The 26,518-nt window shown below is 44.5% G+C and overlaps 3 protein-coding genes across 6 annotated transcripts; 2 read left to right on the top strand and 1 right to left on the bottom strand.

The window, feature by feature from the left end:
- Window positions 1-858: 858 nt before the first annotated feature.
- Window positions 859-5,717, bottom strand: DCLRE1B (DNA cross-link repair 1B). Its single transcript, XM_021690282.1, has 4 exons — window positions 5,529-5,717; window positions 4,676-4,841; window positions 4,137-4,319; window positions 859-1,937 (listed from the first exon to the last, which is right to left on the bottom strand). Exons 1-4 carry the CDS (start codon window positions 5,715-5,717, stop codon window positions 859-861), a joined length of 1,617 nt encoding a protein of 538 aa, XP_021545957.1.
- Window positions 5,718-6,243: 526 nt separating this feature from the next.
- AP4B1 (adaptor related protein complex 4 subunit beta 1) lies at window positions 6,244-15,588 on the top strand. 4 transcript variants are annotated; one of them, XM_021690001.2, is made up of 11 exons: window positions 6,244-6,374; window positions 6,515-6,700; window positions 8,574-8,798; window positions 9,247-9,377; window positions 9,750-9,897; window positions 10,440-10,936; window positions 11,960-12,043; window positions 12,867-12,970; window positions 13,701-13,908; window positions 14,123-14,404; window positions 14,843-15,588. In XM_021690001.2, the coding sequence occupies exons 2-11, from the start codon at window positions 6,588-6,590 to the stop codon at window positions 15,268-15,270; spliced, it is 2,220 nt and encodes a 739-aa protein (XP_021545676.1). In that variant the 5' UTR covers window positions 6,244-6,374; window positions 6,515-6,587; the 3' UTR covers window positions 15,271-15,588. The 4 variants fall into 4 exon arrangements, with proteins under 4 accessions (XP_021545676.1, XP_044770039.1, XP_021545677.1 ...); XM_021690002.2 differs by lacking the exon at window positions 6,244-6,374 and adding an exon at window positions 6,421-6,434; XM_021690003.2 differs by lacking the exons at window positions 6,244-6,374; window positions 6,515-6,700 and adding an exon at window positions 7,116-7,153.
- Window positions 15,589-21,449: 5,861 nt separating this feature from the next.
- On the top strand, window positions 21,450-25,920 carry BCL2L15 (BCL2 like 15). Its single transcript, XM_021690252.1, has 4 exons — window positions 21,450-21,623; window positions 21,943-22,064; window positions 24,848-25,072; window positions 25,903-25,920. The coding sequence occupies exons 1-4, from the start codon at window positions 21,497-21,499 to the stop codon at window positions 25,918-25,920; spliced, it is 492 nt and encodes a 163-aa protein (XP_021545927.1). The 5' UTR covers window positions 21,450-21,496.
- The last annotated feature ends 598 nt before the right edge of the window (window positions 25,921-26,518 follow it).

Here is a 26,518-nt window from a genome sequence, read left to right as displayed (position 1 = left end):
ATCCCAACTATGTGAACAATCAGGAATATCTGGCAGCACATTTGATCTTTTATAACTTTATTTCAGCCAAATAGTCAGGGCCTCCAGGCAGCCGGGAGGCCATTGTACCCCTAAGTCTAATGCTCAGCTGGTTCCAGGTATGGCCTTGGTGAGGGGTGCCCAATCCCCTAGCTGGCTCTGTTCCAGAGAAGTCTTCAGTAACACTAATTGCAAACTCTCATGGAGGCAGGGGGGAGTTTCTCTCCACTGTTCCAAGGTTCTTCACTGCTTCCTGTTCCCTCCCAGAGGCAAAGAGAGGAAGTCTCTTTGATGGGGTCATGGCAAGTCAGTGACATTCGGGATTGGAACGTGCTGTCTGGATCACCACTTTATCCTCCAGCAACACAGTTCCTGACTAAAACAACAACAACAACAACCTAACTACCTAGGTTCTTTTATCTGGGAAGAGGGAGAAGGGGACATGGGGAATGGCAGGCACACGGCCCCAATAACCTGGCCCTTTTGGATTCAGACCATATCTCTTTCTGCACCCACATAAGAGGACTGCATGTTCAAAAGAGGTGGAGAAATACTGAGTTAAAGTTAAGCAGATTAAATTACTGCAAGACTTCTGGGAACCTTTAATGTGCTCATGTATACCGTGCAGGGGGTGTAATGGAAAGTATTTCTTAAACATAGTCAACCATGAAACTAATGAGTCCGTAGGCACTGAGACTCCAATGAACATACTTTGAGAAGTACTGCTCCAGGGTGAGCCCATAGGGATCCTGTGAAGATAGAAAAGTAAGGCCGAAAACAAATCTCCTCTCCAGCCATCAGTCAGTCTTTAACACTGCATTCCTGGACCAACCAAAGGTATCATTCTGCATTCTCCTCTCTGGACTTCAGCAATGGCTTATGGTATTTTTCCACTTGCTGGTCAAAGCCCCTAGAAGAGAACTGTGCCTGGAAAAAGTTCACTGGAGTCAAAAGGTATTTTAATGCCAGGCCCCTGAACTCAGGAGCCAGGAGAGGGGCAGCCTTGCTGCTGCGAGACAGGAGAGACTCCTGGGCCAGCCAGGCGCTCTGGTTCCCTGTGGCTGCTGAGCCATTGCGGTCTCCCCTGGGTCCCAAGTGGGGCCCTACACCAACTTCCTCCCCAGTTTCTAGAGAAAGAAATTCCTCATCTATAGACTGTAAGTGCACTGAAAAACTCAAGGGGGCAGCCCGTACAGTCACCATCTTCTGGGAGTCAGAGATAGGGACTGCCCCATCCCATTCTTTGTAGCAGAGGTCTGGGGACAACTGTTTCTTGATCTGCAAAGGATGGTGGGAAGCCTGCTTCTCAAGGTCCCCAGAAAGGTTCTCATTCTTGGCCTTCTTTGAGTCCCTGGCAGCTGGAGATTGATCAGCAGTGTCCTGAGAGGAGTCAAACATGACACCCTGGGTTCTTGGCCTCTTTAGCCTCCTTTCTAACAGCCAGAGAAAGCTTGGTTTCCTTGAGGAGGAATTCATATATTGCTGCACAGAGTCCGGGATCAGGGGCACAGAGAGCCTGGGGCTCAGGCTGTCCTGAAAGTAGTCCCTACAGGGCTGCCGACTGACAATGGGCACCACTTGGCAAGGCTTCAGTGCTGCGACAAAGGTCCGGAGCTCCGAGTAGGAAGAATGATCAGAGTAAGGGATGACGTGGATGTCGGGGTGGGAGCGGTGGATCTTCCGGCTTGTGGGAAGGATAGCGATGGTAGGATGGGTCTGGTTCCAGTGTAGCATGGAAGAATGGCAGATCTCCATATGGTCCACCGCATGGATGCGGCCGGCCTTCTCTTCCACGGTGAACACATCCGCCAGGCCCAGCAGCTGCACCAACTCCAGGCGCCGAGGGCTCAATACCACCCAGGTCTGAAACTCCAGGGCCAGCTGCTCCAGCAGTGACTCTTTTCCCAGGCTATAGAGTCCTGAATCATGTTCAACGGAATGGGAAAAGCAAGCGATGAAAGACAGGAGATACTGGGGAATCCTAATACATCAACCAAATGTTTAACAAAAATACACAAATGGGGCAACTGGGGAGTGTATCAGGGAGGAGGTGGCATTTGAGCTGAAATACATGGAGGTTGGGGGAGGGCTTAACACCGAATCCACCCACTCGTTCGGTTCAACAAAGGAAAGCATCTACCAGGTGTTAGGCACTGTGAAAATAAGCACAAGCCTCAGTCTTCAAGGAGTGCAGTCTACATGGGGACCCAGAAGCAACGTCAGAGACATGCACACAGTATTATGATGGCACAGAAAAGTATCTACCGGTTGACAGAGTTAGGGAAACTTCCCTAAAAATGGCAACTGAGTTGTCATAAATGATAAAGGATGGGTCTGAGTTTACCTGGCAAGGGAAGGGATGGTTCGGTGTTTAGACTAAAGTGCAAAAAAGGAACTAGTAAGAAATGACACAGAAGAGGTAAGGGTCGTATTATACAGGGCCCGTATATACTGCTAAGGAGTTTGAACTTAATTCTGTAAGTGGAGGGGAGTCCTTAAAGAGTGTGCAGCAGGAAAATGGCTCATTTTAATCACAGGAATAATATGATCAGAGGAGGGCTTTAGAAGAAAAAAATAGCAGGAGTGTTACTGGATCACCTGGATGAGGAGATGCTGAAATCAGAAGTACCAGTTAGAAGGTCCCAAAATGAGGGCGCCTGGGTGGCTCAGTTGGTTAAGCATCTGACTCTTGATCAGCTCAGGTCATGACCTCAGGGTTCTGAGATCAAGACCCACATTGGGCTTCATGCTCAGCATGGAGTATGCTTGAGAGTCTCTCTCTCCCTCTGCCCTTCCCCTTACTCATGTGTGCTCACACCCCCTCTCTCAATAAAATTAAAAAAAAAAAAGGCCCCCAAATGTTTTATACTATTGTGGAGTCGCTAGAACAAATATACAGTTGGTTTCTCAATGTGTCTGATTTTAAGCACAGCATTCACTTGAATATCTACATTCTGATAAATTCCATTCACTCAGGGACGCCTGGGTGGCTCAGTCAGTTAAGTGTCTGCCATTGGCTCAGGTCGTGATCCCAGGGTCCTGGGATTGAGCCCTGCATCGGGCTCCTTGCTCAGCAAGGAGTCTGCTTCTCCCTCTGCCTGCCACTCCCCCTGCTTGTGCTCACTCTCTCTGACAAATAAAGAAATAAAATCTTAAAAAAAAAATTTCATTCACTCAGATAACATATTTATTGAGTGCCTCCTCAAGCATTAATCTAAGCATTTGGGATATATCCACAAGTAAAACAAAGAGCCCTGCCATTGTGGAACTTATTATATTCATTCTAGCAGGGGTAGACAGATAATAAAAACCAAATACAACAATATGTAAATTGTGGAATACATTATAAGATGATGAATGCAATATTGGCCCTCTCCTATTTAAAAACCTCCAATAGCTTTTTGTCCAAATGTAACCATTTGGATCAAGTTACGTTTAAGGATTACATTTAGGACCAAGTTCAAGCTTACAAGCAAGCACTTCAGCCGCTCCTACCGTTACAGCCTCCTCACCCACTGTGTGCCTGTCATACTGCCACTTCTCTGTTCCATAAGCAAGACTCCTTCCTACCTCCATCCATGCTCTCAAGTAGTCCGAGTGCATGGCAGGAGACGTGGAGAACAGACAAATAATAAGCAATAGCATATTAAAATATGGATAGAATATACTGGAAGGTGATAAATGCTATTAAAGAATGAAAAAGTTGAGTTGGTATAGGAGATCAGGAGTTGGGAATGTCGGAGTAGAGACGGTGGGAAGATTGCAATTTTTTAAAAAAGATTTATTTAGAGAGAGCGCGCACGGGGGTGAGGGGAGTGCTGCGTGACTGGGAGGGGCAGAGGGAGAGAGAGAATCTTAAGCAGACTGGGAGCTTAGCACGGAGCCCTAGGCAGGGCTTGATCTCACGACGCTGAGATCAAGACCTGAGCCAAAACCAAGAGTCGGTGATTGGGGAGCTTAACGGACTGAGCCACCCAAGCACCCCAGGAAGACTGCAATTTTAAATAAGGTTTCATGCAGAAAGGGGGATCTACAAAGACCTGAAAGATATGAGAAACCCCCCAAAACCCAAGATTCACTAGCTATGGGTAAAAGAAAAAGGAAAGGAAACCACTTACCAATCTTTATGTTATGTTGTGGGTGCTTTCGAATGAGCTCAACAATCTGGCGGGCAGCTTCTTGTCGGGAAGGAAGAACCCAGGCTGGGTTGCAATTGGTGTTGTCTAGGTATAAGGTATGGATCTGTTTCCCCAGTTTCAGGGCTGGCTCCTTTAACATGGATGGTGTATACCGAAAGTCACCTAGAAGAAGAATGGGGCGGGGGGGGGGGGCAGAGAGTCTGAGACAAAAGTATGAAACACAAGCTTCTCCCGGCTTCCAATAGCTGATGGAAATTTGCTTACCAGCCTGTGGAAAAACTAAACAGGAAGTCTGGCACTAACATAGTATAGCTTCTTTTTGGAAAGGTCTCCGTTCTGCTTCTGTTTTTATTATTCTTAATAAGGTTTGAAACCTTAAAGAGTGGGAAATCAGTTGAGAAGGGTCACTGTGGTCATATGGGATGGAGCTAGGAGGCCTCCAGACTTCTGAGTTAAGGCTGCTCAAGAAAAGTAGTATCTAGGCTGGGAAGGTGGGAGCGACCCCTTGGAAGGCCCACCTGTATAGAGAATGGTTCCAAAGTATCCTTCAAAGAGAAACATGACAGAGCCAGGGCAGTGATTGGCATCCATGAGGGTTACAGTCATGGTCTCTCGCCCAATTTCATCTAGAGGCAGGACATGGCTCTCACCAACCTCCAAGGCCCGGATCCACTCCTTAGGTACCTGAGGAAAAAGTTGGTCATTCTAGTGAACACAGAATCTCCTCCTTGGTACTACCCTGGATCAGGAACTAACCCTTTACAGGAATCAGGGGAAGCAGCCGACATCCTAAGCCACCCTGGAGCAGAAGGTATAATGGAGAGTCCCCTCAAATCCTCCCTTCTTCCTCCCACTCTCCCCTCCCACCCTTTGTACAATTTAAATTAAGAGTCTAAAAACAGTCTAGCCAAGCAATTCTCAAACATTCCTGATAATAATCCCTTGGGGGCACCCGTTAAAAAAACTTCCAACCAGATTTCCAGGACCTGCACCAGCTAGATCTACTGGGGGGTTGTGTGTGTGGGGGGGGGAGGGTGGCGGTGGCCGCTGGAGAATGTGTCACCCAGCACATTAGGTGGATTCTTAACGACACTAGGGAAACACTGGCCTAGTTTATCTGAAAAGGTAGCTACAGTTTCCTTGGCTGGACTGAAAGATCTCCCCAACTTATAGCTGAAACTTCCCAAGTGGGCCAGCCAAGAAACCACACTCCCATTCTGGGCTAAAGATGCATTTCTGGGTTCGAACAACTCCCGCTTTTGTAAAAATCAGTCCTCCTGGCCCCTACTCTAGAGTCCGAGGCTGTGACAGATCGGAAATCCCACCCAATGCTCGACCCAGCTCTCGGAGGACTTCGGCCCCCCCCCGTACCTGTAGGTGACGATGCACGAGGTAAGCGGTGATTGGGGAGCAGTAGAGGGGCCGGGCCCAGGTGCTAGACAAACCCACGGTGTGGTCCGAGTGCATGTGGGACAAAAAGAAGAGCCGCGCGGGACCAGCCCGGCGCAGGCTCCAGAAGTCCACAGCGATGGGCGTATGGGGGATCAGGGCCCCATTCATGGTGGCGGGGCTGGAGAGTCACCAGCTGGATCTTCATGGGCACAGAGCTCCCGCGCAAGGCTCCCGCAACCGCGCCCTGAAGAGAAGTCACCCTGGGGCAACGCGGCCAGAAACCCTGACGGGAAGCCAGGCCAGTAGAGGAGTAAGTCCCTAGCGTGGGCAGAAAGAAGGAAGTGGCCGTACTCTTGGCAGTCCTGGGGGGAATGCAAACCGCGGAAGACGCTCGGTTGAGCGCCACTCCTACCCGCGCGCGGGAGCCGGGCTGAGGCCGGGCACTCAAAGCGCGCGCTGCTGGGCGGAGACAGGCCGAAGCAGCGGATTTCCGATGGCCAGCCGCGCCTCCACCAGAGGGAGCCGCGCGGCTGCGCCTGAAGGGGAGAGGTGGGGGAAGGGCGCCCTAAGGTCGGCGTCCGGGCGACGCTCGGCGCTCGCTGCGAGAAGGTGAGTGGCAGCTGCTGTGCGCGGTCGGCCCCGAGGAGGCGGGACTTCCGCAGAAAGCTTGATTGGGCCTATCCGGGCCCGCAACCGCGCGGAGGCGCACGAAGGGCTGGAACTGGCGAGGGAGGGGTCGGCGGACCTTCGGCGGCGGGGCTGGAAATGGGGCGAGGGGCCTCGAGGTAGCCGGAGCGGTCTCAGGCGGAGCGAGCCGGCTTGCAGGTCCCAGGAAGGAACCACAGAGCCTCGTTTGGGGCTCGCCGGGACGCGGAGGGGGTTGGTGTGAGTGTGCTGGGGCCTGGCGAGGCTGGGGCGAGATCACGCCTTTGGTCTCTTCGCTGACTGACATTTGCTTTACCCAGGTTCGCACGTCAGGGCTAGGAGGAGCCCGCGAGTTACCTAGGGGTGTGTGGGGCTGCCCCGCGGCCGTTGAAGATGCCGTACCTTGGTTCCGAGGACGTGGTGAAGGAGCTGAAGAAAGCTCTGTGTAACCCTCACGTTCAGGCGGATAGGCTGCGCTACCGGAATGTCATCCAGCGAGTGATTAGGTATCAGCTACCGCCCGAACTCCCCGCCGCAGCCCCCATCCGGGCCCTCTACCCGTGGCTGCTCGGAAAGAGTGAATGAACTCAGGGCAGGGTATGATTTGGCCTTCCTGCTTCTCTGGATGGCCGCCGCAGCCTCCCCTGAGGCACTTGCTTGACTTGGTTTACTCAGCAGGGTGGTTACACCCATGTCTTGAACTTAACACTGCTGATTCCCACATCTATAGAGTCTAGTACAGAAAGCCTTTTGTATCTTCAAACCCACATATCCTCTTGCCTGCTGGGCATCCCCACCTGGACATTTCTTCAAAGACATGCAAAATAGCACCTGCATCCTTCCCCTCTCCCCAAACCTGCTCTTCCGCTTATGTTTGGGTTGAGGAATGTCACCATCCAGCTGACCAAGGGAGGGAGTCAATCTTGATGACGCCTGATTTTCACTTCTCAAGTCAGATGGTATGGATATATAGTTCTAAATATCCATCCTCTTTTTTTTAAGAAAACGTCTATGTATTTCTATTTTGTTGGCACCGCTCTTCTGGTTTTATTACCAAAGCAATTGCAGTGGCTTACTAGTAGGTCAGACCTTGCCTCTTCATTTCAGTCAGAAGTTTCCTAACATGAATTTAAATGTATAACTCTTGGCTGCAGTTGTGGATAACAAACGTTAGTATGCACAAAAGTCCCTTGGGGTGCTTTAAAAAAAAAAAAAAGTGGAAAATTTTCATCCAATCCAGTAATGCTGCTTTCGGGAGGGTGGGATGGAACCCAGCAATATGCATTTTAAACAGATATCCCATCTGATTCCTGTAGGAGACCACAGTTTGAGAAACAATGATCTACAGAATGAAGTCCAAACTTCTTACCATAGCACCCAAAGAACACCCTGCTAACACAACTGCTTGCATACTCTCAAAAGAATGTAGCATTCTTGCTGATGTCTACATGCCTCATAGCATGTGTTACCTACCTAACTACACCTGCCTGGAAAATTCCGGCTCATTCAACTAAAGTATTACTTTCTCTTTGGAAACGTTTTATGATTTCTTGGCAGTATTAGACTTCTGGGTCCCCATTGCACCTTGTCTGTTACTTCTTTTTTTTTTTTTTTTTAAAGATTTATTAATTATTTGAGAGAGAGTGGGGAGAGAGAGAATCTCAAGCAGACCTCATGCTTAGCGCAGAGCCAATACGGAGCTTGAACTCACAACCCTGAGATCATGACCTGAGCTGAAACCAAGAGTCAGACGCTTAACCTACTGAGCTACCCAGGTGCCCCAACTTTATCTGTTACTTCTGTTTTAACACTTACGTATTGTACTGTAATTAGTGGTGTTTTTGTCTTGCTCCTTAGTAATACTTTGAGTTCCTAAAGATCTGAGACCATGCCTTCTTCAAGATTATGTCCCCAGAGGGGCACCTGGGTGGCTCAGTCGGTTAATTGCCTTTGGCTCAGGGCATGATCTCAGGGTCCTGGGATTGAGTCCCTGCATCAGGCTTCCTGCTCTGGGGGGAGCCTGCTTCTCCCTCTGCCTGCCGCTCCCCCTGCCTGTGCGTGCTCTCTCTCTCTCTCTGATAAATAACATAAAAAAAAAGAATCTTAAAAAAAAAAAGATTACATCCCCAGAGCATATCCCTGGAATATAGAAGCTGAATTAGACTGGAATGTTCCAGGAATTCAATAAGTGTTGAATGAATAGAAAAACGTTTACATAGGCCCATGGTGTGAAGTATTGTGCAGTATAATAGACAAGGTGGACTTGGTTGCTTCCTTCACAATCTAGTTGGATCACCAGGATGTGTATAGGTAAAATGCCTCTCATTGTAGGCTGGGGATTATGTATTTTACTTCTCCTGCTATGTGTGTTGGTTTCAGGCACATGACTCAGGGCTTGGACATGTCTGGTGTTTTCATGGAAATGGTGAAGGCCAGTGCCACCGTAGATATTGTTCAGAAGAAGTTGGTTTATCTGTACATGTGTACATACGCCCCCCTGAAACCAGATCTGGCTCTCTTGGCCATTAATACATTGTGCAAAGACTGTTCGGATCCCAATCCAATGGTTCGAGGGCTGGCGTTACGGAGCATGTGTAGCCTCAGGTGAGTACCCTCTTCCCTGACTGTTTATCAGTGGCTGAGGTATTTAGGAGACCACGGGGCAGGTCTTCAATGGTGAGGTTCTTAATACTAGGGAAAATGCAGTTGTAACCTGAACTCAGGTTTTCAGCCATTGCTTAGGCTTAAAAAACTGTCATATGGTTACATTAAAGGGAGTTTTCCATCCTCACTCTTGCTGAAATAGTTTTTGGTTTTGGTTAATGATTTGTAAACAGTCATGTAGATATATGTTTTTGCCACCCCTGGAGTATTATTCCAAATGAAAAGTCAAGTATGACTTTTTAAGTGTGGCAGTGACTTTCCCTAATTCTTTATGATGTGATAGATGTACATTCAAACATCTACTGAACTTTCTGTTAAGTGAATAGGGGCTGAATTATGTCAAAACTAGTATTTCAGGATCTGGCTGACTCCAGGATGTGTTGCTTAGGATGCCTGGTGTGCAGGAATATATCCAACAGCCTATTCTCAAAGGTCTGCGAGATAAAGCTTCATATGTCAGAAGAGTGGCAGTCCTTGGTTGTGCCAAGATGCATAATCTTCATGGAGACTCTGAAGTGGGTAAGTTTCAGTATAATCCGTCATCAGTATTTATTTGTGCCTCGGTTATATGTATGACTTTGTAAAAGATGACATGACTTTGGTAGGAAATAGTAATGTGGCCCTACTTCTGTACTTGTCGCTTTAAGTAGAAAGGCTGGTTTGGTATTTTTTGAGATCAGAGAAGCCTTTTCTTTGGGGCCCAGGTGAGATCCATCACATTAGCTACTTAGAACAGTCTGGAGATGGCAATTTTTTGCCTTTCACTTTATTATTGCCTTTGTTATTTTTGTAGCAGAGAAGTTCAGCTTTGTCTGCCTGGAGCTAGTACTCAGCTCTATTCCTGAGATTCTGAAGCTGTTCTTTATCTGAGATCTTCGTGCTCTTTTATAGACGGTGCTCTGGTAAATGAATTATACAGTTTGCTACGTGACCAGGATCCAATTGTGGTTGTGAACTGCCTGAGGTCTCTAGAGGAAATTCTGAAACAGGAAGGAGGTGTTGTCATCAACAAGCCCATTGCCCACCATCTCTTAAATCGGTTTGGATGCCTCGGTGCTCTTTTTGTTATGATGAGATCTGCATCCTAGTGGGATCTTGACATGTTGAATTAAGGAGACGTCTTGAACAACTTCTGTAGAGTAGTAAAGTTAACCATAACTATTAACTTCCTCATATTTCATTGAGAGGATTTCTTTTATTTGTCTTAGTTTCTTTTGGTGATATAGAGAGATGGTAGAAATATCCTGTGGAAATAGGTTCTGCCCTCCTCTACAATCGTTATGTCCCCCAAACTGAGCAATTTATCGTGTCTTAAACTGTAAAGAATCTGGATCTAGGTATAGTGATCATGGTCCTTGGCCCTAGATGATGAGAATTTGTAGTGTAAATTCATCTCGGAATTTAAAGCCTATTTTGTGTAAACTTTAAATAGTACATGAAAAGAGTGATTCTATTACGGCATAGCCTGTTTTCAAGAATTCTCCTTGTTATGATGAACAGATGACTGGTGACATGGCTTTTGCATGCAGAAGGTCCTAATTTGGTTGCTAAAATAACACTTTTCTTTTCTTTTTTGGTTAGAATGCCAAAACTGGACCAATGGGGCCAGGCTGAAGTATTGAACTTTCTGCTACGCTATCAACCCCGCAGTGAGGAGGAGCTGTTTGACATTCTCAATCTGTTAGATAGCTTTCTCAAGAGCAGTAGCCCCGGTGTGGTGATGGGAGCCACGAAACTCTTTCTGATCTTGGCAAAAAAATTCCCCCATGTACAAACTGATGTGCTTGTGCAAGTCAAGGGCCCTTTGCTGGCTGCCTGTTCTTCAGAGAGCCGCGAGCTCTGTTTTGCTGCCCTATGTCATGTGCGTCAGATCTTGCATAGTTTGCCCGGTCACTTTAGCAGCCACTACAAAAAGTTTTTTTGCTTCTACTCGGAGCCCCACTACATCAAGCTGCAGAAGGTGGAGGTGCTATGCGAGCTGGTGAACGATGAGAACGTACAGCAGGTGCTAGAGGAGCTCCGAGGGTACTGTACTGACGTGTCAGCCGACTTTGCCCAGGCTGCCATCTTTGCCATAGGTAGGGGTCTGCTGCTTTTCCTTTTGGAGACCTTCGACTAACCAGAAAGCCTTGGAATCATAGCGAACAAAAGGGCGTGAATCTTGCATCAGAGACCAATTACCAGGCACCAAAAAACGGGGTCAGTGGCCACAGACAGGAGTGGGGAGGGAGGTGTTTTGTTTTTTTTTGTCAACACTGGTGTTACCGTATCTTCTAGGATAGAGAATACACGTAACTCAAACTAGAGTACTCAAAATTTATATGGCCTTTTTTTTGGCTACTATCCAGAATGCTTTCCCATATATCATCTTAGGACAGTCTTTGGAGGCAGTCTGGAAAAGTGGACAAGTGTTATCACCTCATTTTAGAGATGAAGAAACTCAGAAAGAAAAAGGTTATTAAATGGCCAAAAGGTCATGTAGTTCCTGACCCAGGGTCAGAACCCGGCTTTCCAGACTCAAAGTCCTGTGACAATTGACCACTTGTTTATTGAGCTTCTGCTATGGGCTATGTATTGTGCCAAGTACAGACCAACACAGAATAAATACTAAATCTTCCAGGCTTTTTCGTATTACTCTGTCTGGGATTCAAAAGGCCAGAGTGACTCACCAAATGAAAGCACCCAGGGAGTAATGTTTTGTTGGAGGGCTTGAAGTGGAAGAGGAGAAGGAGCCCTTATATTAGAATAAAGAGTGATTATTTTCAGGGTCAGGAAGAGCGAACAAAGGGGAGCAGTGCTCCTGCGGTCAGGTGTCCCTGCAGGGACGCTGCTGTGAGGTGCTCTGCAGCCAGTGGCCTCGAGGCCTCGTATCTGGCTGCCACATACATACCTTTGTTACTGAAAGTTTTCCACCTTGTTCAATGGAAAGTTCACTCTTACCAAACTTAGGAAACTTAAATTGTTATTTCATCAAGCAAGGGGTGATTTTTTTTTTTTTAAGGTATCCCTGGTCCTCTTTGTCTTTGGCTGGTGGGAAGTTTTTATAAAATGAGGTGCTAGGATTTGACTTACCACTTTTTTTGCTTTCTCTTCCTCTGTAGGTGGTATTGCCAAGACCTACACAGATCAGTGTGTGCAGATTCTAACAGAGTTGCTGGGGCTTCGGCAAGAGCACATTACCACAGGTAATGGCTGCCTATCCTTCAAGCTTTTTTATTTATTTATTTATTTTTATTTTTATTTTTTATTTTTTGTCAATTGCCACCCCTATAGCTGTTGCTCAAAAAATATTTGTTGTTGATTAACAGAGGTTTAAACTTTTCTTTGCATCCTCATCTGTTGCCATCAGAGAAGCATAGGATCTATAGATCTAAGAGGTAGAGGGTCTTCTGGTTGCCATAAGTCTGCAAGGCTGTTCTGTAGATAATGAGGGCTACCAGAATGCCAGTGCTTGTTAACTCCCCACCTTTACCCTCTTTTTGCTTTATGGCAGCAGTGGGGGCTCCATTTATACTGTCTTCAGAATATCAATCAACAATAACATGATCTCACATTTGCTTTACATTTACCATGTGCTTTTGCGTATATGAGCTCATTTGTCCTCATAGCCAATCCAATATGAGCAACATCCATTTAAGAAATTATTGCCCTGGGCGCCTGGGTGGCTCAGATGGTTAAGCGTCTGCCTTCGGCTCAGGTCATGATCTCAGGGTCCTGGGATCGAGTCCCGCATCGGGCTTCCTGCTCCTTGGGAGCCTGCTTCTCCCTCTGCCTCTCTCTCTCTCTCTCTCTGTCTCTCATGAATAAATAAATAAAAAAAATCTTTAAAAAAGAAAAAGAAATTATTGCCCATGTCAGACATTTCTCAGATAATCATGGACCACCCCTCTAACACCCGTTTTACAGAAATTCACGTAGCAATCTAGTCTGAATATGTGACTTCTCTTAAGATTCCTTCCTGCATGGAGCCTCTAATCCTGTGCTCTTGTATCCTGAGCTGTGTTGTAGTGGTGGTGCAGACTTTCCGAGACCTGGTTTGGTTGTGTCCTCAGTGTACGGAAGCTGTGTGTCAGGCCCTGCCCGGCTGTGAGGAGAACATTCAAGACAGCGAGGTAGATGGCAATTCTCCTTTACCTCCAGGCAGAGGGAAATGCTTGGGACCCTGCACTGTGAAATGGAATCTAATTCTTCTCTACCCGGTGTCTGAATGTGGAAATTCTTAGAATTGATTGCCACCTCAGATTCTCTTTTGGGTGTAGTTAGGATAGAAGTGATAAAAACATGAGACTTATCTATGATTTTTATTACAAATGCTTTGATATCATTGTTTTCTTGAACAGTTTTGAGCCAGAGATTTAGACCATGGAGTTTTTAGCTGGAATGAGAATCAAATTTTTGCATATTTGGGCTTCACTGCAGGCCCACCGACTTAAATATGCAGGAGTGGTAGACCTAGACACATAGATTTTTAAGAAGCTTCACAGATGACTCCGATTTGCACTCTAGGTTAATTACCACTTTCATGAAGTGGTTTAGAGGAATCTTTCAGTCACTTCCACTGACACATTAAACCCCAGACTGGGGCAGAGGCCCCCAAACTGAGGAAGCCTTATTTCTTAACCAACACAGGCTCTGGGAGTCTTGAGTCTCCTTTGCAGTAGTAACATTTTATTCCTGTTTGTTGTACAGAGTGGAGCCAGGGTGTGGGGGATTGATAACAATGCCAATTGAAGTAAATAAAAGATTATATCTTTCCTGCTGACGTTGGGGGGAAGCAAAACCTGCCACTGTGTTTGGGACAGCCAAATATTGACCACCTGCTCTTACTCCTTCATTCCCCAGGGGAAACAGGCACTTATTTGGCTCCTTGGCGTCCATGGGGAGAGAATCCCCAATGCTCCCTATGTGTTGGAAGACTTTGTGGAGAATGTGAAATCAGAGACCTTCCCAGCTGTGAAGATGGAGCTACTCACTGCACTGCTGCGCCTTTTCCTCTCCCGGCCTGCCGAGTGCCAGGACATGCTGGGGCGTCTGTTACATTACTGCATAGGTAGGTTCTTCAGAAGGAAATTGTACTTGCTGTGTCAGATAGTAACATTCTGAGAGCTGACACTGTTTGGTGAGTCGTCTCGGGGACCCAAGAAGACAATGTTAACGTTTCCTCCCTCCTTCCTTTTTTTTTTTCCCCCTATTGCGGTTGGCACAGGGTAGAAAGAGTGTTTTTGGTTTTGTTTGTAATTAACTCAGTCTTTGTCTTACCACAGAGGAAGAAAAGGATATGGCAGTACGAGACCGGGGTCTCTTCTATTATCGACTTCTCTTAGCTGGCATTGATGAAGTGAAGAGGATCCTGTGTAGCCCTAAATCTGACCCTTCTCTCGGACTTTTGGAGGATCAGGCAGAAAGACCTGTGAATAGTTGGGCCTCAGACTTCAACACACTGGTTCCAGTCTATGGCAAAGCCCGCTGGGCAACCATCTCTAAATACCAGCGGGCGGAGCGTCAGGGCCCGGAGCTTCCTAACACTGCATCCTTTGCCACTCCAGGTAAAAATAGTCCTTACTTTATGTCTTGTCATGAAAAATCTTTACCTTTTGCAACGACTGGTAGAAAGTAGAGTACCCTAGCTACGTCTCAGACTATTGCCTGAATTTGAAGTCTACATGAGCAAGAAAGAAGTTCCTCATTGGCTATTTCAATCATTTATCCAAGGATAAAAGGCACATTGTGTACTTACGGAAATCTAGTTAAAATCATAGTTCGGGGGCATCTGGGTGTCTCAGTCAGTTCGGCTCAGGTCACGATCCCAGCGTCCTGGGATCGAGTCCCTGCATCGGGCTCCCTGCTTAGCAGGGAGTCTGCTTCTCCCTTTGCTGCTCCCCTTGCTCACATTCTCTCTCTCAAATAAATAAAATCTTTTTTAAAAAAACCATAATTGGTATAGATTAAGAAGATCTCTTACACAAGCTTTCTAACTCTTTTAGGTCCCCTGATTCCTGAAGAGAGCAAGGAGACAGTACAGGAACTTCCTGATTCTGAAGCCCTCATGCTAGTCCCCAGTTGCCAGCTGACTGCTGAGTATTTTGAGAAAACTTGGTTTAGCCTGAAAGTTGCTCATCAGCAAGTGTTCCCTTGGCGGGGAGCCGTCCATCCTGACACCCTCCAGATGGCCCTGCAGGTAGTGAACATCCAGACCATCGCAATGAGCAGGGCGGGCGCTCACCCGTGGAAAGCCTACCTCGGTGCTCAGGATGACACTGGCTGCCTGTTCCTAACAGAACTGCTCTTGGAGCCCGAGAGCTCAGAAATGCAGATCTCTGTGAAACAAAATGAGCCGAGGACTGAGACCTTGAATAGTTTTATTTCGGTATTAGAAACTGTGCTTGGAACAATTGGAGACATAAAATCATAACAGATTCTTGCTGCTTGTGCTAAGTGAGATGAGTAGCTATCAGAGTCCCTAGTTTTTCTTATTAGAATTCGCTTGTAAGTCCAGATACTATCAAATGCAAAGGAGAATGGACAATCTCAGAATCAGGATTCTTATGTTTTTGTCCAAAGACTATTGACTTATTCTTCTCATACCTATAGGTGAATGACCCCATTTTTCCAGGTGATGTTGAAAAGGTTAATGTTGGTAAGGGGATGGGGAGGGGGTGAGGATAGGATTTGGATTCTTTTCTAATCCGTTTTAGGGATTGTTTTACTAATTAAAGATGCCTGATGTTTATGGAAACTGATGAAGTCATCATTTGTGGGGGTCATCTTTTCTTCCCTGTATTACTGCAATAAATTCCTCACTGGTCTCCTCTATCTAATCATGCTTTTCAAGGCCAGAGTCCAAAGTCCTTCAGTGCGGTATCAGAAGTAACTCTTCAGTTCCTGTCTCACCTCTCGCCTAAACACCCTGTTCTTGCATAAGCAAACCACTTGGCATTCCTTGAATGCACAAGGCTCTCTCTCACCTCTGTGCTTTGCTCCTGCTTTTATTTCTTGGCTAGAACATTTCCTCACCCTCATATCTCCTTTCTTTAGGTAACATCTAGTCCTTGTCTTTCAGCATTCTGCTCAGTCAGGAGCTCTTGCAGGAAGTTTTCTGTGACCCTTGATGCTTTCATTATGGGTCCTGTTCAGGCTGTCACGGCCTCCAGTGCATGTGTCTAGCAGTACTGTTGTAATTGTTTTCTGTCACTCTTCCTTGCTTTTAATTTTATTCATACCTGCCCACATTATATACATTAACTGAGGCAACTTATGGCAAGAGCAGATGTAATAAAATGGTTTAAAGTATATATAGTAAAGTATAAATAACCAGAGGATCCACAACAGGGAAAATGGAAATACCACCTCAGACCAGCTTGGTTGGGGATGGGGAAGTACACAAATGTTCAGGCTTAAGGGCCTACATAATTGGTACAGTTGAGCCTCAAATTTAGCTAAGTGATTTGGCAGTCAGGGTGAAGAGAAATAGGTGTATAGATGTCATCAGAGAGGAAGAAGCCTTCCAATATTAATTTCTAAAAGAAATTTACAGGTAGTTTCACATAGGTGACACAGAGGGATACATACAAGATTCTTAGGGGAAGTTAGTAACGGATTTCTCATGACTTAATGGTGTTCTTCAATGAAAGCAGAGAGCATAACTTTAACATGGAGCTTAGGGAGGGCATTTCTTCAAGGACTTAACACAATTCAAATATCATCTAGCTTAATTCAAGGACTTCGTCACGTAGATATGTAAATGGACTGCATACCTTTAAAAATTTTTTTCATCCATCATTTCTCTCAACTAGGCTCTTAATAGGAGTAGATAACAGACAGTATTGAATTTTCTGGCAAGGGCCTGGATTTTGTGAATTGATCTCCCCCTGGACAACTTCTAAGGATGGTGATGTTCTTTCCTTCCATCTCCACAGTCTGCCACATAGTGATGACTCAATAAATATTTACCAAATGAGTGGCTGTCAGTAATTAGATTCTGATGGTGTTTTGGGGCTGATGTTTGAAGTGTGTATTTTGCTATATTGTATCAACCAAACAATAGTGGAAGTCCACCTAGACTAGGGTTTCTCAAAAGTGGCATTACTGACATTTGGGGCCAGATAATTCTTTGTTGTGGAGGGTTTTCCTGTGCACTGTAGGATGATTAACATCTTTGACCTGTACCCACTAGATGCCAATAGAACCCCCAGTCATAATAAAAATGTCTCCAGACATTGCCAAAGGTGCCTTGGCGGGACAAAATCGCTCTTCATTGAGAATGAGCTAGATCATGGGTCCCCAGGGATTAGATGTAGAGAGATCAAAACAGCTTCAGAATTGCTTTTTCCATAGTTTGACTTGTTCGGTTAAACCATGAATGTTTAATTAGGTGCTAAAAGAAATAAAATGGAAGTGTAAAGTGCTGCCAATTTACAGTGTTATAAGGGAACAGGATAGAAATGGTAAAGATTAAGTAAACTGATGGACTTTTTTTAAAAATTAAAGACTATAATTGAAATGTTGACCTAAAGAAAATTAGGTATGGCTCAATAATTGAATAAATGTTACTAAAATGATCCTAGCTATTGGAGCTTTAAAAAGATTAAGTCCTACTTGGTTGCTTCTCTGTAATATATGGGGCATAGCAGAATACGAAACTGTTGCTTTTGAAAAGTATACTTTTAAAATGATCTCAAGGAAGAAATGATTTCTCTTAACTGTAGCCTGATTTTGCTAATTTATAAGCAAAATGACTAAAGCTTAAGTATACCATGAAGTTAATTATATTTCTTCTCCCTAAGAGGTCTCTCTAGCCTTGGCAGACATATGGTTTGATGATGTGATATAAGTAGGTGCATATTTTTAAAAATCCTTCAGAATAGTTGATATTGTGCTTTTATAAAAATGGTTTTCTAATGTCTGTCTTGTTGGGAAATAGTATGTATTTCACATGTAATGGGTGCCCACTGATGACCATGGCGCTTTAGAACATTGCAGAGGCAATCATTTATGTAGTTCCTGACCATAATCTTATTGCCATGGACTAGTGGCTATTAAATGGCTCCATTTCCCCCACCCCCCTTTTTGAATGGGAGTTCTGTTACCATTATTCTATCCCTTTCTCATATATTGGGTGTTTGGGGGAGAGGAGGCAAAGAACTTATTTTCTCAGTTATAGATTTACACATTGAGAGGAGCTGTACCCAGGATCCTCATTCACAGGCAGACCTGGTGCAGATGACAAGACCCTAGACTTTGAGCCAATGATAAAAGGTGATGAGGCTTTTGAGAGAGGGATGTAAATTGTTGTGGCCAGAGCAGGAAAAGAAGCAAGTGATGGTGGAAGCATTGTGGCCTCATTTTTCAGCAATAACTGGGAGACAGAACTTGAACTGCAAGAGTGAGGGGTATGTGAGCTGTGGGAGAAGGGATGGGATGGTTCGGGAAGACGCTATAATGAAGCCTCAAGAAGAAATACACAAAGGAGGAAACTACCCTACATTGTCCAGGAGAAGGTATACTCCGTTTCCTTAGCCTTAAAACATTGATTCTACAAGATAATGCAGAGGATAAGATAATGCAAAGATTAGATTCCAAAGCAGGAAAGAATATCCCATGGAAAAAAGACAGTCTCTTCAACAAATGGTGTTGAGAAAATTGGACAGCCACCTGCAGAAGAATGAAACAGGACCATTTCCTTACACCACACACAAAAATAGAATGGATGAAAGACCTAAATGTGAGAAAGGAATCCATCAAATCTTTGAGGAGAACACAGGCAGCAACCTCTTCGACCTCAGCCGCAGCAACTTCTTCCTAGAAACATGGCGAAAGGCAAGGGAAGCAAGGGCAAAAATGAACTATTGGGACGTGTCAAGATAAAAAACTTTTGCACAGCCAAGGAAACAGCCAACAAAGCCAAAAGACAACCGGCAGAATGGGAAAAGATATTTGCAAATGACGTATCAGATAAAGGGCTAGTATCCAAAATCTATGAAGAACTTGCCAAACTCAACACCCAAAGAACAAATAATCCAATCAAGAAATGGGCAGAAGACATGAACAGACATTTCTGCAAAGAAGACATCCAAATGGCCAACAGCCACACGAAAAAGTGCTCAACAGCATTTGGCATCAGGGAAATACAAATCAAAATATCAATGAGATACCACCTCACATCGGTCAGAATGGCTAAAATTAACAAGTCAGGAAATGACAGATGTTGGCAAGGATGTAGAGAAAGGGGAACCCTCCTACACTGTTGGTGGGAATGTAAGCTGGTGCAGCCACTCTGGGAAACAGTATGGAGGTTCCTCAAAAAGTTGAAAATAGAGCTACCCTATGACCCAGCAATCGCATTACTGGGTATTTACCCCAAAGATACAAATGTAGGGATCCGAAGGGGTACGTGCACCCCGATGTTTATAGCAGCAATGTCCACAATAGCCAAACTATGGAAAGAGCCAAGATGTCCATCGACAGATGAATGGATAAAGAAGATGTGGTGTTTATGTATACACACACACACACACACACACACACACACACTGGAATATTATGTAGCCATCAAAAAATGAAATCTTGCATTTGCGACGACGTGGGTGGAACTAGAGGGTATTACGCTGAGCGAAATAAGTCAATTAGGGAAAGACAATCATCATATGATCTCACTGATATGAGGAATTTGAGAAACAAGACAGAGGATCATAGGGGAAGGGAGGGAAAAATGAAACAAGATGAAACCAGAGAGGGAGACAAACCATAAGAGGCTCTTAATCTCAGGAAACAGACTGAGGGTTGCTGGAGTGGAGGGAGTGGGAGGGATGGGGTGGCTGGTGATGGACATTGGGGAGGGTATGTGCTACGGTGAGCGCTGTGAATTGTGTAAGACTGATGAATCACAGCTGTATACCCCTGAAACAAATAATACATTATATGTTAAAAAAAAAAAAAGATTAGATTCCTAAGATGGCATTTGCCCATAAGTACATCAGCCGTGAAACGAATTACTGTGGGAAAAGATTTATTATTTGAGGTAGGACATACTTGGTTTTAAATTTCTATTCTGTCACTTACAGATGCCGTTTACCTTGGGTAAGATATTTAACACCAATTGGATGGTATCGTATAAAACTTTTGTTTGTTTTCGTATGCTATTTGGGGAGTATGTCATAAATTAATTTGATGGAATCCTTAAATTTTTAGTAACTGGCTCTAGTGTGAAAGGAGGTGGCTCAGAATTATCTCAGAAGGACCTTCTTATGTTAGAGGTCTGAAGCTTACTTAGCAGAAACTGAAGTTTCAGCCCTAGTAATAGATGACAAATGAAAACGGCCCTTTACCTAATTTCTGTTTCTCATCCAAAAGCAATTTATGATCTATTTAGAATAGAATAGAAATCAGAAGATTGGTTCTCTTTATTTTGCAAGTAGAACTTTCGTTCTGAATAACTGACTTACTGCTTATGCCTGAATCTCTTATCAGCTCACCAGGTCAGAATACCCTGGAAGACCTGATAGTTTGAGTGCTGACACCCAAATCCAAAATCTAAGTGTGGCTACATTAAGAAGGTGGCCACTGTGGGTAAGTGTCCAATCATGAGATCTCGTCAAAACAGTGATGGTGTCTAACCCCTGTCAGGAGAATCCTACTTAATTCTGTTGGAGAGTGAATCCCAGATCCCTGTGATCCTGGTCCTCAGGCCTTGGGCTAACAGGAAAGATGTTTAACACTTATTACAGGTCAGAAACTGCTGGATCATCCCACATAACATTATCTTATTTAATCCTCATAAAATTTCCCTGTGAAGTACTTTGTGTTATCCCCATTCCTAATTCCTCAAACACCCAACTTTTTTCCCACCTTCTCAGCTTCTATATATCCTATTCCCACCTGGAATGCTTTTATTTCTCCTCTTTGCCTCATAATCCCTACTTGTCCTTCAGAGCTCATCTAAGATGTTACAACCTCAAGGAAGCCTTCCTAACCCCCTAGCTCTGATTACCCATTGCACACTGTAGTCACACACTGTATCTCAATAAGCACAAGAAATTATGGGATTAGTCATGTAATATCTGCTGTGCATGCTGAAACATAAGCTCCATGAGGACAGGAGCTGTGTCTGTGTCATTTTCCTGTCTTATTTGTAGTGCCAGGCATAGTTCCTTACCCACAAACACTCAGTACATAAAACGTCTGATTATGGCACACAAATGCCATCTATCAGGAATTGAATGCTTGTCTATTATAACTTCAGAACTTTAAATTGCCCCAGACACAGAACCTAACAGGAAGTATTTCTAAATGAAATTGCCCAAGAAACTTCCTCAACTCTATTTCAGTTCTAAATTGGCTAACGATAAAAGTTACTCATTAATCTTAGGTACTGGCTAGGGTGTGGTTCGGAGAAAAGGAACTGAAAGTCTTCAAAAAGTCTTCCCAGTCTGTGTAGGTGAGCTTTTCAGAGATGTCCCATGTTTCTGACAGCTAGTTTTGAAAAAAATTGGTAGGACAGGCTCTAGGACTACACGTCCCATTAGGAAACTTTACAAAGTACAAAGGTAGATGCATCTGGTTTACCAGTATTTCTGACTTCCTGCTGAACTGAAAACTGCTTGTTTTGTGGAAAAGCAAAAACTCTGCAGCAAATATCGAAAATGAAGAGGCCCCGAACTTTTGAGGAGCAAACGGAATGCATCGTGGACACTTTACTTACAGACTTCTTAGGCACCACAATGCAGGTTGCTAACCGGGACCTACGTTGTGGAGACGAACCAGATTCAGGTAAGGCTCCTAGCCTGAGGTGGTGATTGCAGGTCAATAAGAGCATCTGAGTATGCTTTCTTATTTCCTCTTAAGTTTCAAAAAGGCAAACTAAGCTTCAGCAATACCTGAAAATCAGTAGTTTCCATAGAAGGGAAAGATAGTCTCAGTGAAAGGAGATCTTCTGACTATGGGGTTGACAGAATATTGAAGGTGTTCTTGGGAGAGAACGATGCCAAGATTGTTTAAAGTCTAGAGAACATCTCCAATGCCCAGATGCCTGGGACTGGCCGTCCCTTCAAGTTCTGTAACAAATGTGAACGTGTTGCCTCCATCTTAGGAGAGTCTTGCTCTTTTGACGTGGCCATCATTGCTGGCCGCCTTCGGATGTTGGGTGACCAGTTCAATGGAGAATTGGAAGCTTCTGCCAAAAATGTCATTGCAGAAACCATTCAGGGACAGGTAAAGTTGCTGCTGTTTTTCTATTCTAGATGCTCTTTTCTTACCACTCTTATATGGCTATAACTAGAAATGTCCTGTGAAAGATTTGGGGGCTTATGTTCATCCAAGGAGACACAGCAATAATTCTCCGATTGCTGATTCTTCAGGAGTTAATCAAAGGCCCAAGTGGTATTGAGAGGTACTGGCAAGGGCTGGTCAACCTTCAGATTGTTCCCATTTGTTTTTCAGCAGAGCTGTGCTTATGTGACATAGAGCACATCTGTAGCACTTTGTTCTTGGTAAAGCACTTTATTCTTTTATGTACCTGTTTTAACATTGATCTGGCTGGAAGCGGGCATCTTCCCCTCACACCCCCCCAAGGTCCAGCAATGAAATTATGTACCAGAAAGGCAGGAAGTCCACAAGTATGCTGCAGTGAGGGCTAAGTACTTACAGCAGCCATCTAGGGCATAGCTGGCTTTTCATTAGAATGTTGATTACTGGCAGTGGCACTTGGATTCTGCCTTGGATGCAAAGACCATAGGCGACATTCTAGAAGATGTTGCTGATTAATATCGATAATGGCAGGTAATATGAACTCATCACTTAACAGGTGCCAAACAGTATTACAAATACTTTGTACTTATTATCTCATTTAAACCTTCCACCACTCCCTGGGGTATTATAGGAACTGTTATTCACAGGGCAACCTCTCTTCCTGTGCACGGAACGCTGTGAGAGCAAACATCTAACCTCTTTGTTCACTGCAGTATTCACACAACCCAGAATAGTACCTCCTATACGGGAGACCCTCCATAAATATTTTCTGACTCGATATCCATTTAAGCAGATAGGGAAACTGAGGAAGAGGGAAACAAGAAATTAGGTTAGGTTACTCAGTTAGGATTTGAACCCAGACTGATTCCAGAACCACACTGTTCACCATTATGCTTTATTCTTCTTACCAAATATAGCTTGGATGGTGCACCTATTCAGGCAGAACTGGACTTATTATTCCTAATAGCTTGCACTGAAACTTTCCTAGGTAGCCGAGAGCTGAATTTACTTTTGTTTTTTAATTAAAAATAAAGTTTTTTGAAACTCCCAAATTCATAGGAAAGTTGCACATAATTAATTGTACAAAGAATTTCCCTCTTGAATCATCTGAGAGTAGGTAGCTGATATGATGTTCCATCATTCCCTAATACTTTCACATTTCCTTCAAACAAGGCCATTCTTTTATATAACCACATCAAAACTAGGAAATCAGCACTGACACATTATCATCTTGTCCTCAGATCCTGTTGAAGTTTTGCCAATTGTCCCAATGATGTCACATACAACAAAAAGATCCAGGCCAGAATCAGATCCTGCATTTAGTTGTCATGTCTCTTTAGTCTCCTTCAACCTGGCATTGTTCCTCAGTCTTTCCTTGATTTTTTGTGACCTTGACGCTCAAAGATTATGGGTTGGTTACTTTGTAGAATGTCCCTTAAGCTTGGGTTTGTTCCATGTTTCCTCATGAGTGGATTCAGGGTATGTACTTTTGGTAGGAAGGATTGCTGTGTTCTCATAGCACCTATTAAGTGGCACAAATTTTAATTTGTCACATTAGTGATGTTAACTTCAATCACTTAGGATGGTGTCTGCAAGTCTTCTCCACTGTAGTTAATATCTGTGGTTAACATAGTTAAGTGTTGTGGAGGGAGGTACTTTGAAACCATGTAAATATCCCATATCCCATCAACATTTCAATCTATTCATTTTTTTTATAGCAACACGGACTTATGAATTCCTACTTTATTCAAGGGTTATAATCTGTTACCATCATTATTTATTTGGATGCTCAAATTGTCCCAGTTTTGACCAGTGGGAGTCCTCTCCATCTGGACTGTGTCTTTTTAGCATGTCCCTGTCATTCTGTGAGTACTTCCTTAATTTCTGACAGATCTCTTGTATTTTCCAAGCCCCAGCCTGAAATCAGCCATTCTCCAGAGAACTCTGGTATCTTTCAATGGAGAATGATATTTGGAAACCAAGATCTGGGTACACATGTGGGTGCCCTCTTCAGCTTGTTTGGGTTCTTTAAAAAAATTTTTTAAAGATTTTATTTATTTGACAGAGAGAGACAGCCAGAGAGGGAACCCATAAGCAGGGGGAGCGGGAGACGGAGAAGCAGGCTTCCCTCTGAGCAGGGAGGCCCATGAGGGGCTCGATCCCAGGACCCTGGGATCATGACCTGAGCCGAAGGCAGACGCTTAACGACTGAGCCACCCAGGTGCCCCAGCTTGCTTGGGTTCTGACAACCTGCTCTGACTACCATGGGTCCCCCTACACTACACCACAGTAGATCTTGCTTGGCCCCACCTAATGACTTCTAGATCAATTTTGGGGGGAAGGAAAGAGGAAGAGGAAAAACAAATCTTTTTTTTTTTTTTTTTACTTTAGAATTCCCCAGACTTCAGTCATTCAAGTAATACCTCTACAACTTGACCAGCTGTACTATTACATACTTAATATTTTTCTTTCAAATCATTTTGTTTTTCTTTCAACCATTGTGCTCATCCTAAGTAATAATATCTGAACTCATGGGTTTGATGGGCTACTTATGTTTTTCTCTATACCCATTACAGTAAATAACAAAGTAATAAAAGCTTGTCCATCTACTCCTTAAGATTACCCCAGATACAACCAGTGGTGCATTTGCCATTCTCTAGGAAACTCTTGCTTTACTGGACTCCTACACCTGCAGCCTCCTGTACCTTTTTATTGCTACTTCACTGATTTCCTGTGTCTCTCCCCAGGCAGGAGCTGTACTGCGGGACACAGTGAAATCTCTCAGCCAGGCCTGGTGTGCTCAGGATTCCAGCTTAGCTTACGAGAGAGCCTTTCTGGCAGTGTCAGTGAAGCTTCTTGAATATGTGGCCCGCATGGCTCCCGAAATGGCAAGACAGGTGGCTGTCCCCATGACAAACATGATCAATGGGAACAGTGCCATCCGGGAGTTTGTCCAGGGCCAGGGAGGTTGGGTGAGTACATTGGGGCCCTGGCTTTGATAGGCATTTGCACTGCTTTTGTACTAATACCTGGGCCTCCCAATTCCTGATTCTTTCTGTAAGTTGGAAACCAAGTAGAAAAACAGGTCTTCCTACTTTGCTGAAAATGGCAGTTTGGGTTTTTTTTTACCCCCAATGGGAAGGGGAGCAGTCAGAAGCTCAGGCCTACGGGTGTTGGACTCCAGAGACATTTTGCCTAAAATTTTAGTTGACTACTAACAGTGTAGAGCTAAATCCCACTGCCTATATTTAACGGCCTATTAAGTATACTGGTGATAGAGTACTAGTCTCAGCCTGGCTTCAGAAATTCAGAATCATCCCCCTGTTGTCTAACAAAAAACAGTGTCATCTGCTGCAGCGATAACTCTAGGAGGCGTTCTAAGCCCATGTCTTAGTAATCTTTAGAACATCTGCTCTCACTGAGTATTCCTCTTCATTTCCAGCAGCAGCACAAGCCTCAGTAAGAGCTGCATTCCCTGGTGGTATCTGTAGATTATTTGTGCTTTCTTTCTTTATTTTTTTTTTTTATTTTTTTTTTTTTAAAGATTTTATTTATTTATTTGACAGAGAAAGACACAGCGAGAGAGGGAACACAAGCAGGGGGAGTGGGAGAGGGAGAAGCAGAATCCCCGCCGAGGAGGGAGCCCGATGCGGGACTCGATCCCGGGACTCCAGGATCATGACCTGAGCCGAAGGCAGTCGCTTAACCAACTGAGCCACCCAGGCGCCCTTGTGCTTTCTTTAGGAAGCTCCCTTTAGGAAGACTATCTCTTTGACTCTAGGATATTCATTGTCCTTCCTAGGAAAATCTGGAGAGCTGAAAAAGAGGCGGCGCTGTTTCCCAGCCTGAACATCACTGCCACTTTGTTCTGGTGACTGATTGCTGGCCATTGACACAGACAGCCAAATCCAAAGCTACTTTCTTTTGGACACAACTGGACTTAGCTGAATAATTTCTTTTCCACTGATGGCTAAAGTTGGGAGCAGCCCTCGGAGGTCTACAGAGATTTTGTACCTTCTGTCTTTATGAGAGTTTGAAGGAGGTTCCATTTAAGCAAAGACCTCCAGATACAAAGTAATGGCTTGTTAGGAGTGGAATTTCCAGGCAACAGAGCAAGCCTTCACTGGACGTATTTTGGGAAAGGGAGCACACAGTAAACTATTTGTTCGGATTTAGCCCTGTCCTTTACTAAAGATCTTGTCTACTCTACAGTCTAAAGGACTTCAAGGGAGATCTTTGTTGGACTCTTGTTATTTTAAGTTGAGGATTTTCTTTTAAATTCCTATCCTAAGTTTTGTGTTAATTTCACCAAAGCAAAATTATTGTATGCATTTTTAGGCTGAAAGCAAAAAAAATGGCAGTTTCTTCATCTGCCCTGCTACTAGAAAGGCCAACAAAAGATAAAACAGTGCATTTTT

Source organism: Neomonachus schauinslandi, chromosome 4 (assembly GCF_002201575.2).
Source record: "Neomonachus schauinslandi chromosome 4, ASM220157v2, whole genome shotgun sequence".
NCBI classification, from domain to species: domain Eukaryota; kingdom Metazoa; phylum Chordata; class Mammalia; order Carnivora; family Phocidae; genus Neomonachus; species Neomonachus schauinslandi.
The sequence above is the reverse complement of the archived record's forward strand: the minus strand, read 5'-3'. Positions and strand labels throughout refer to the sequence as shown.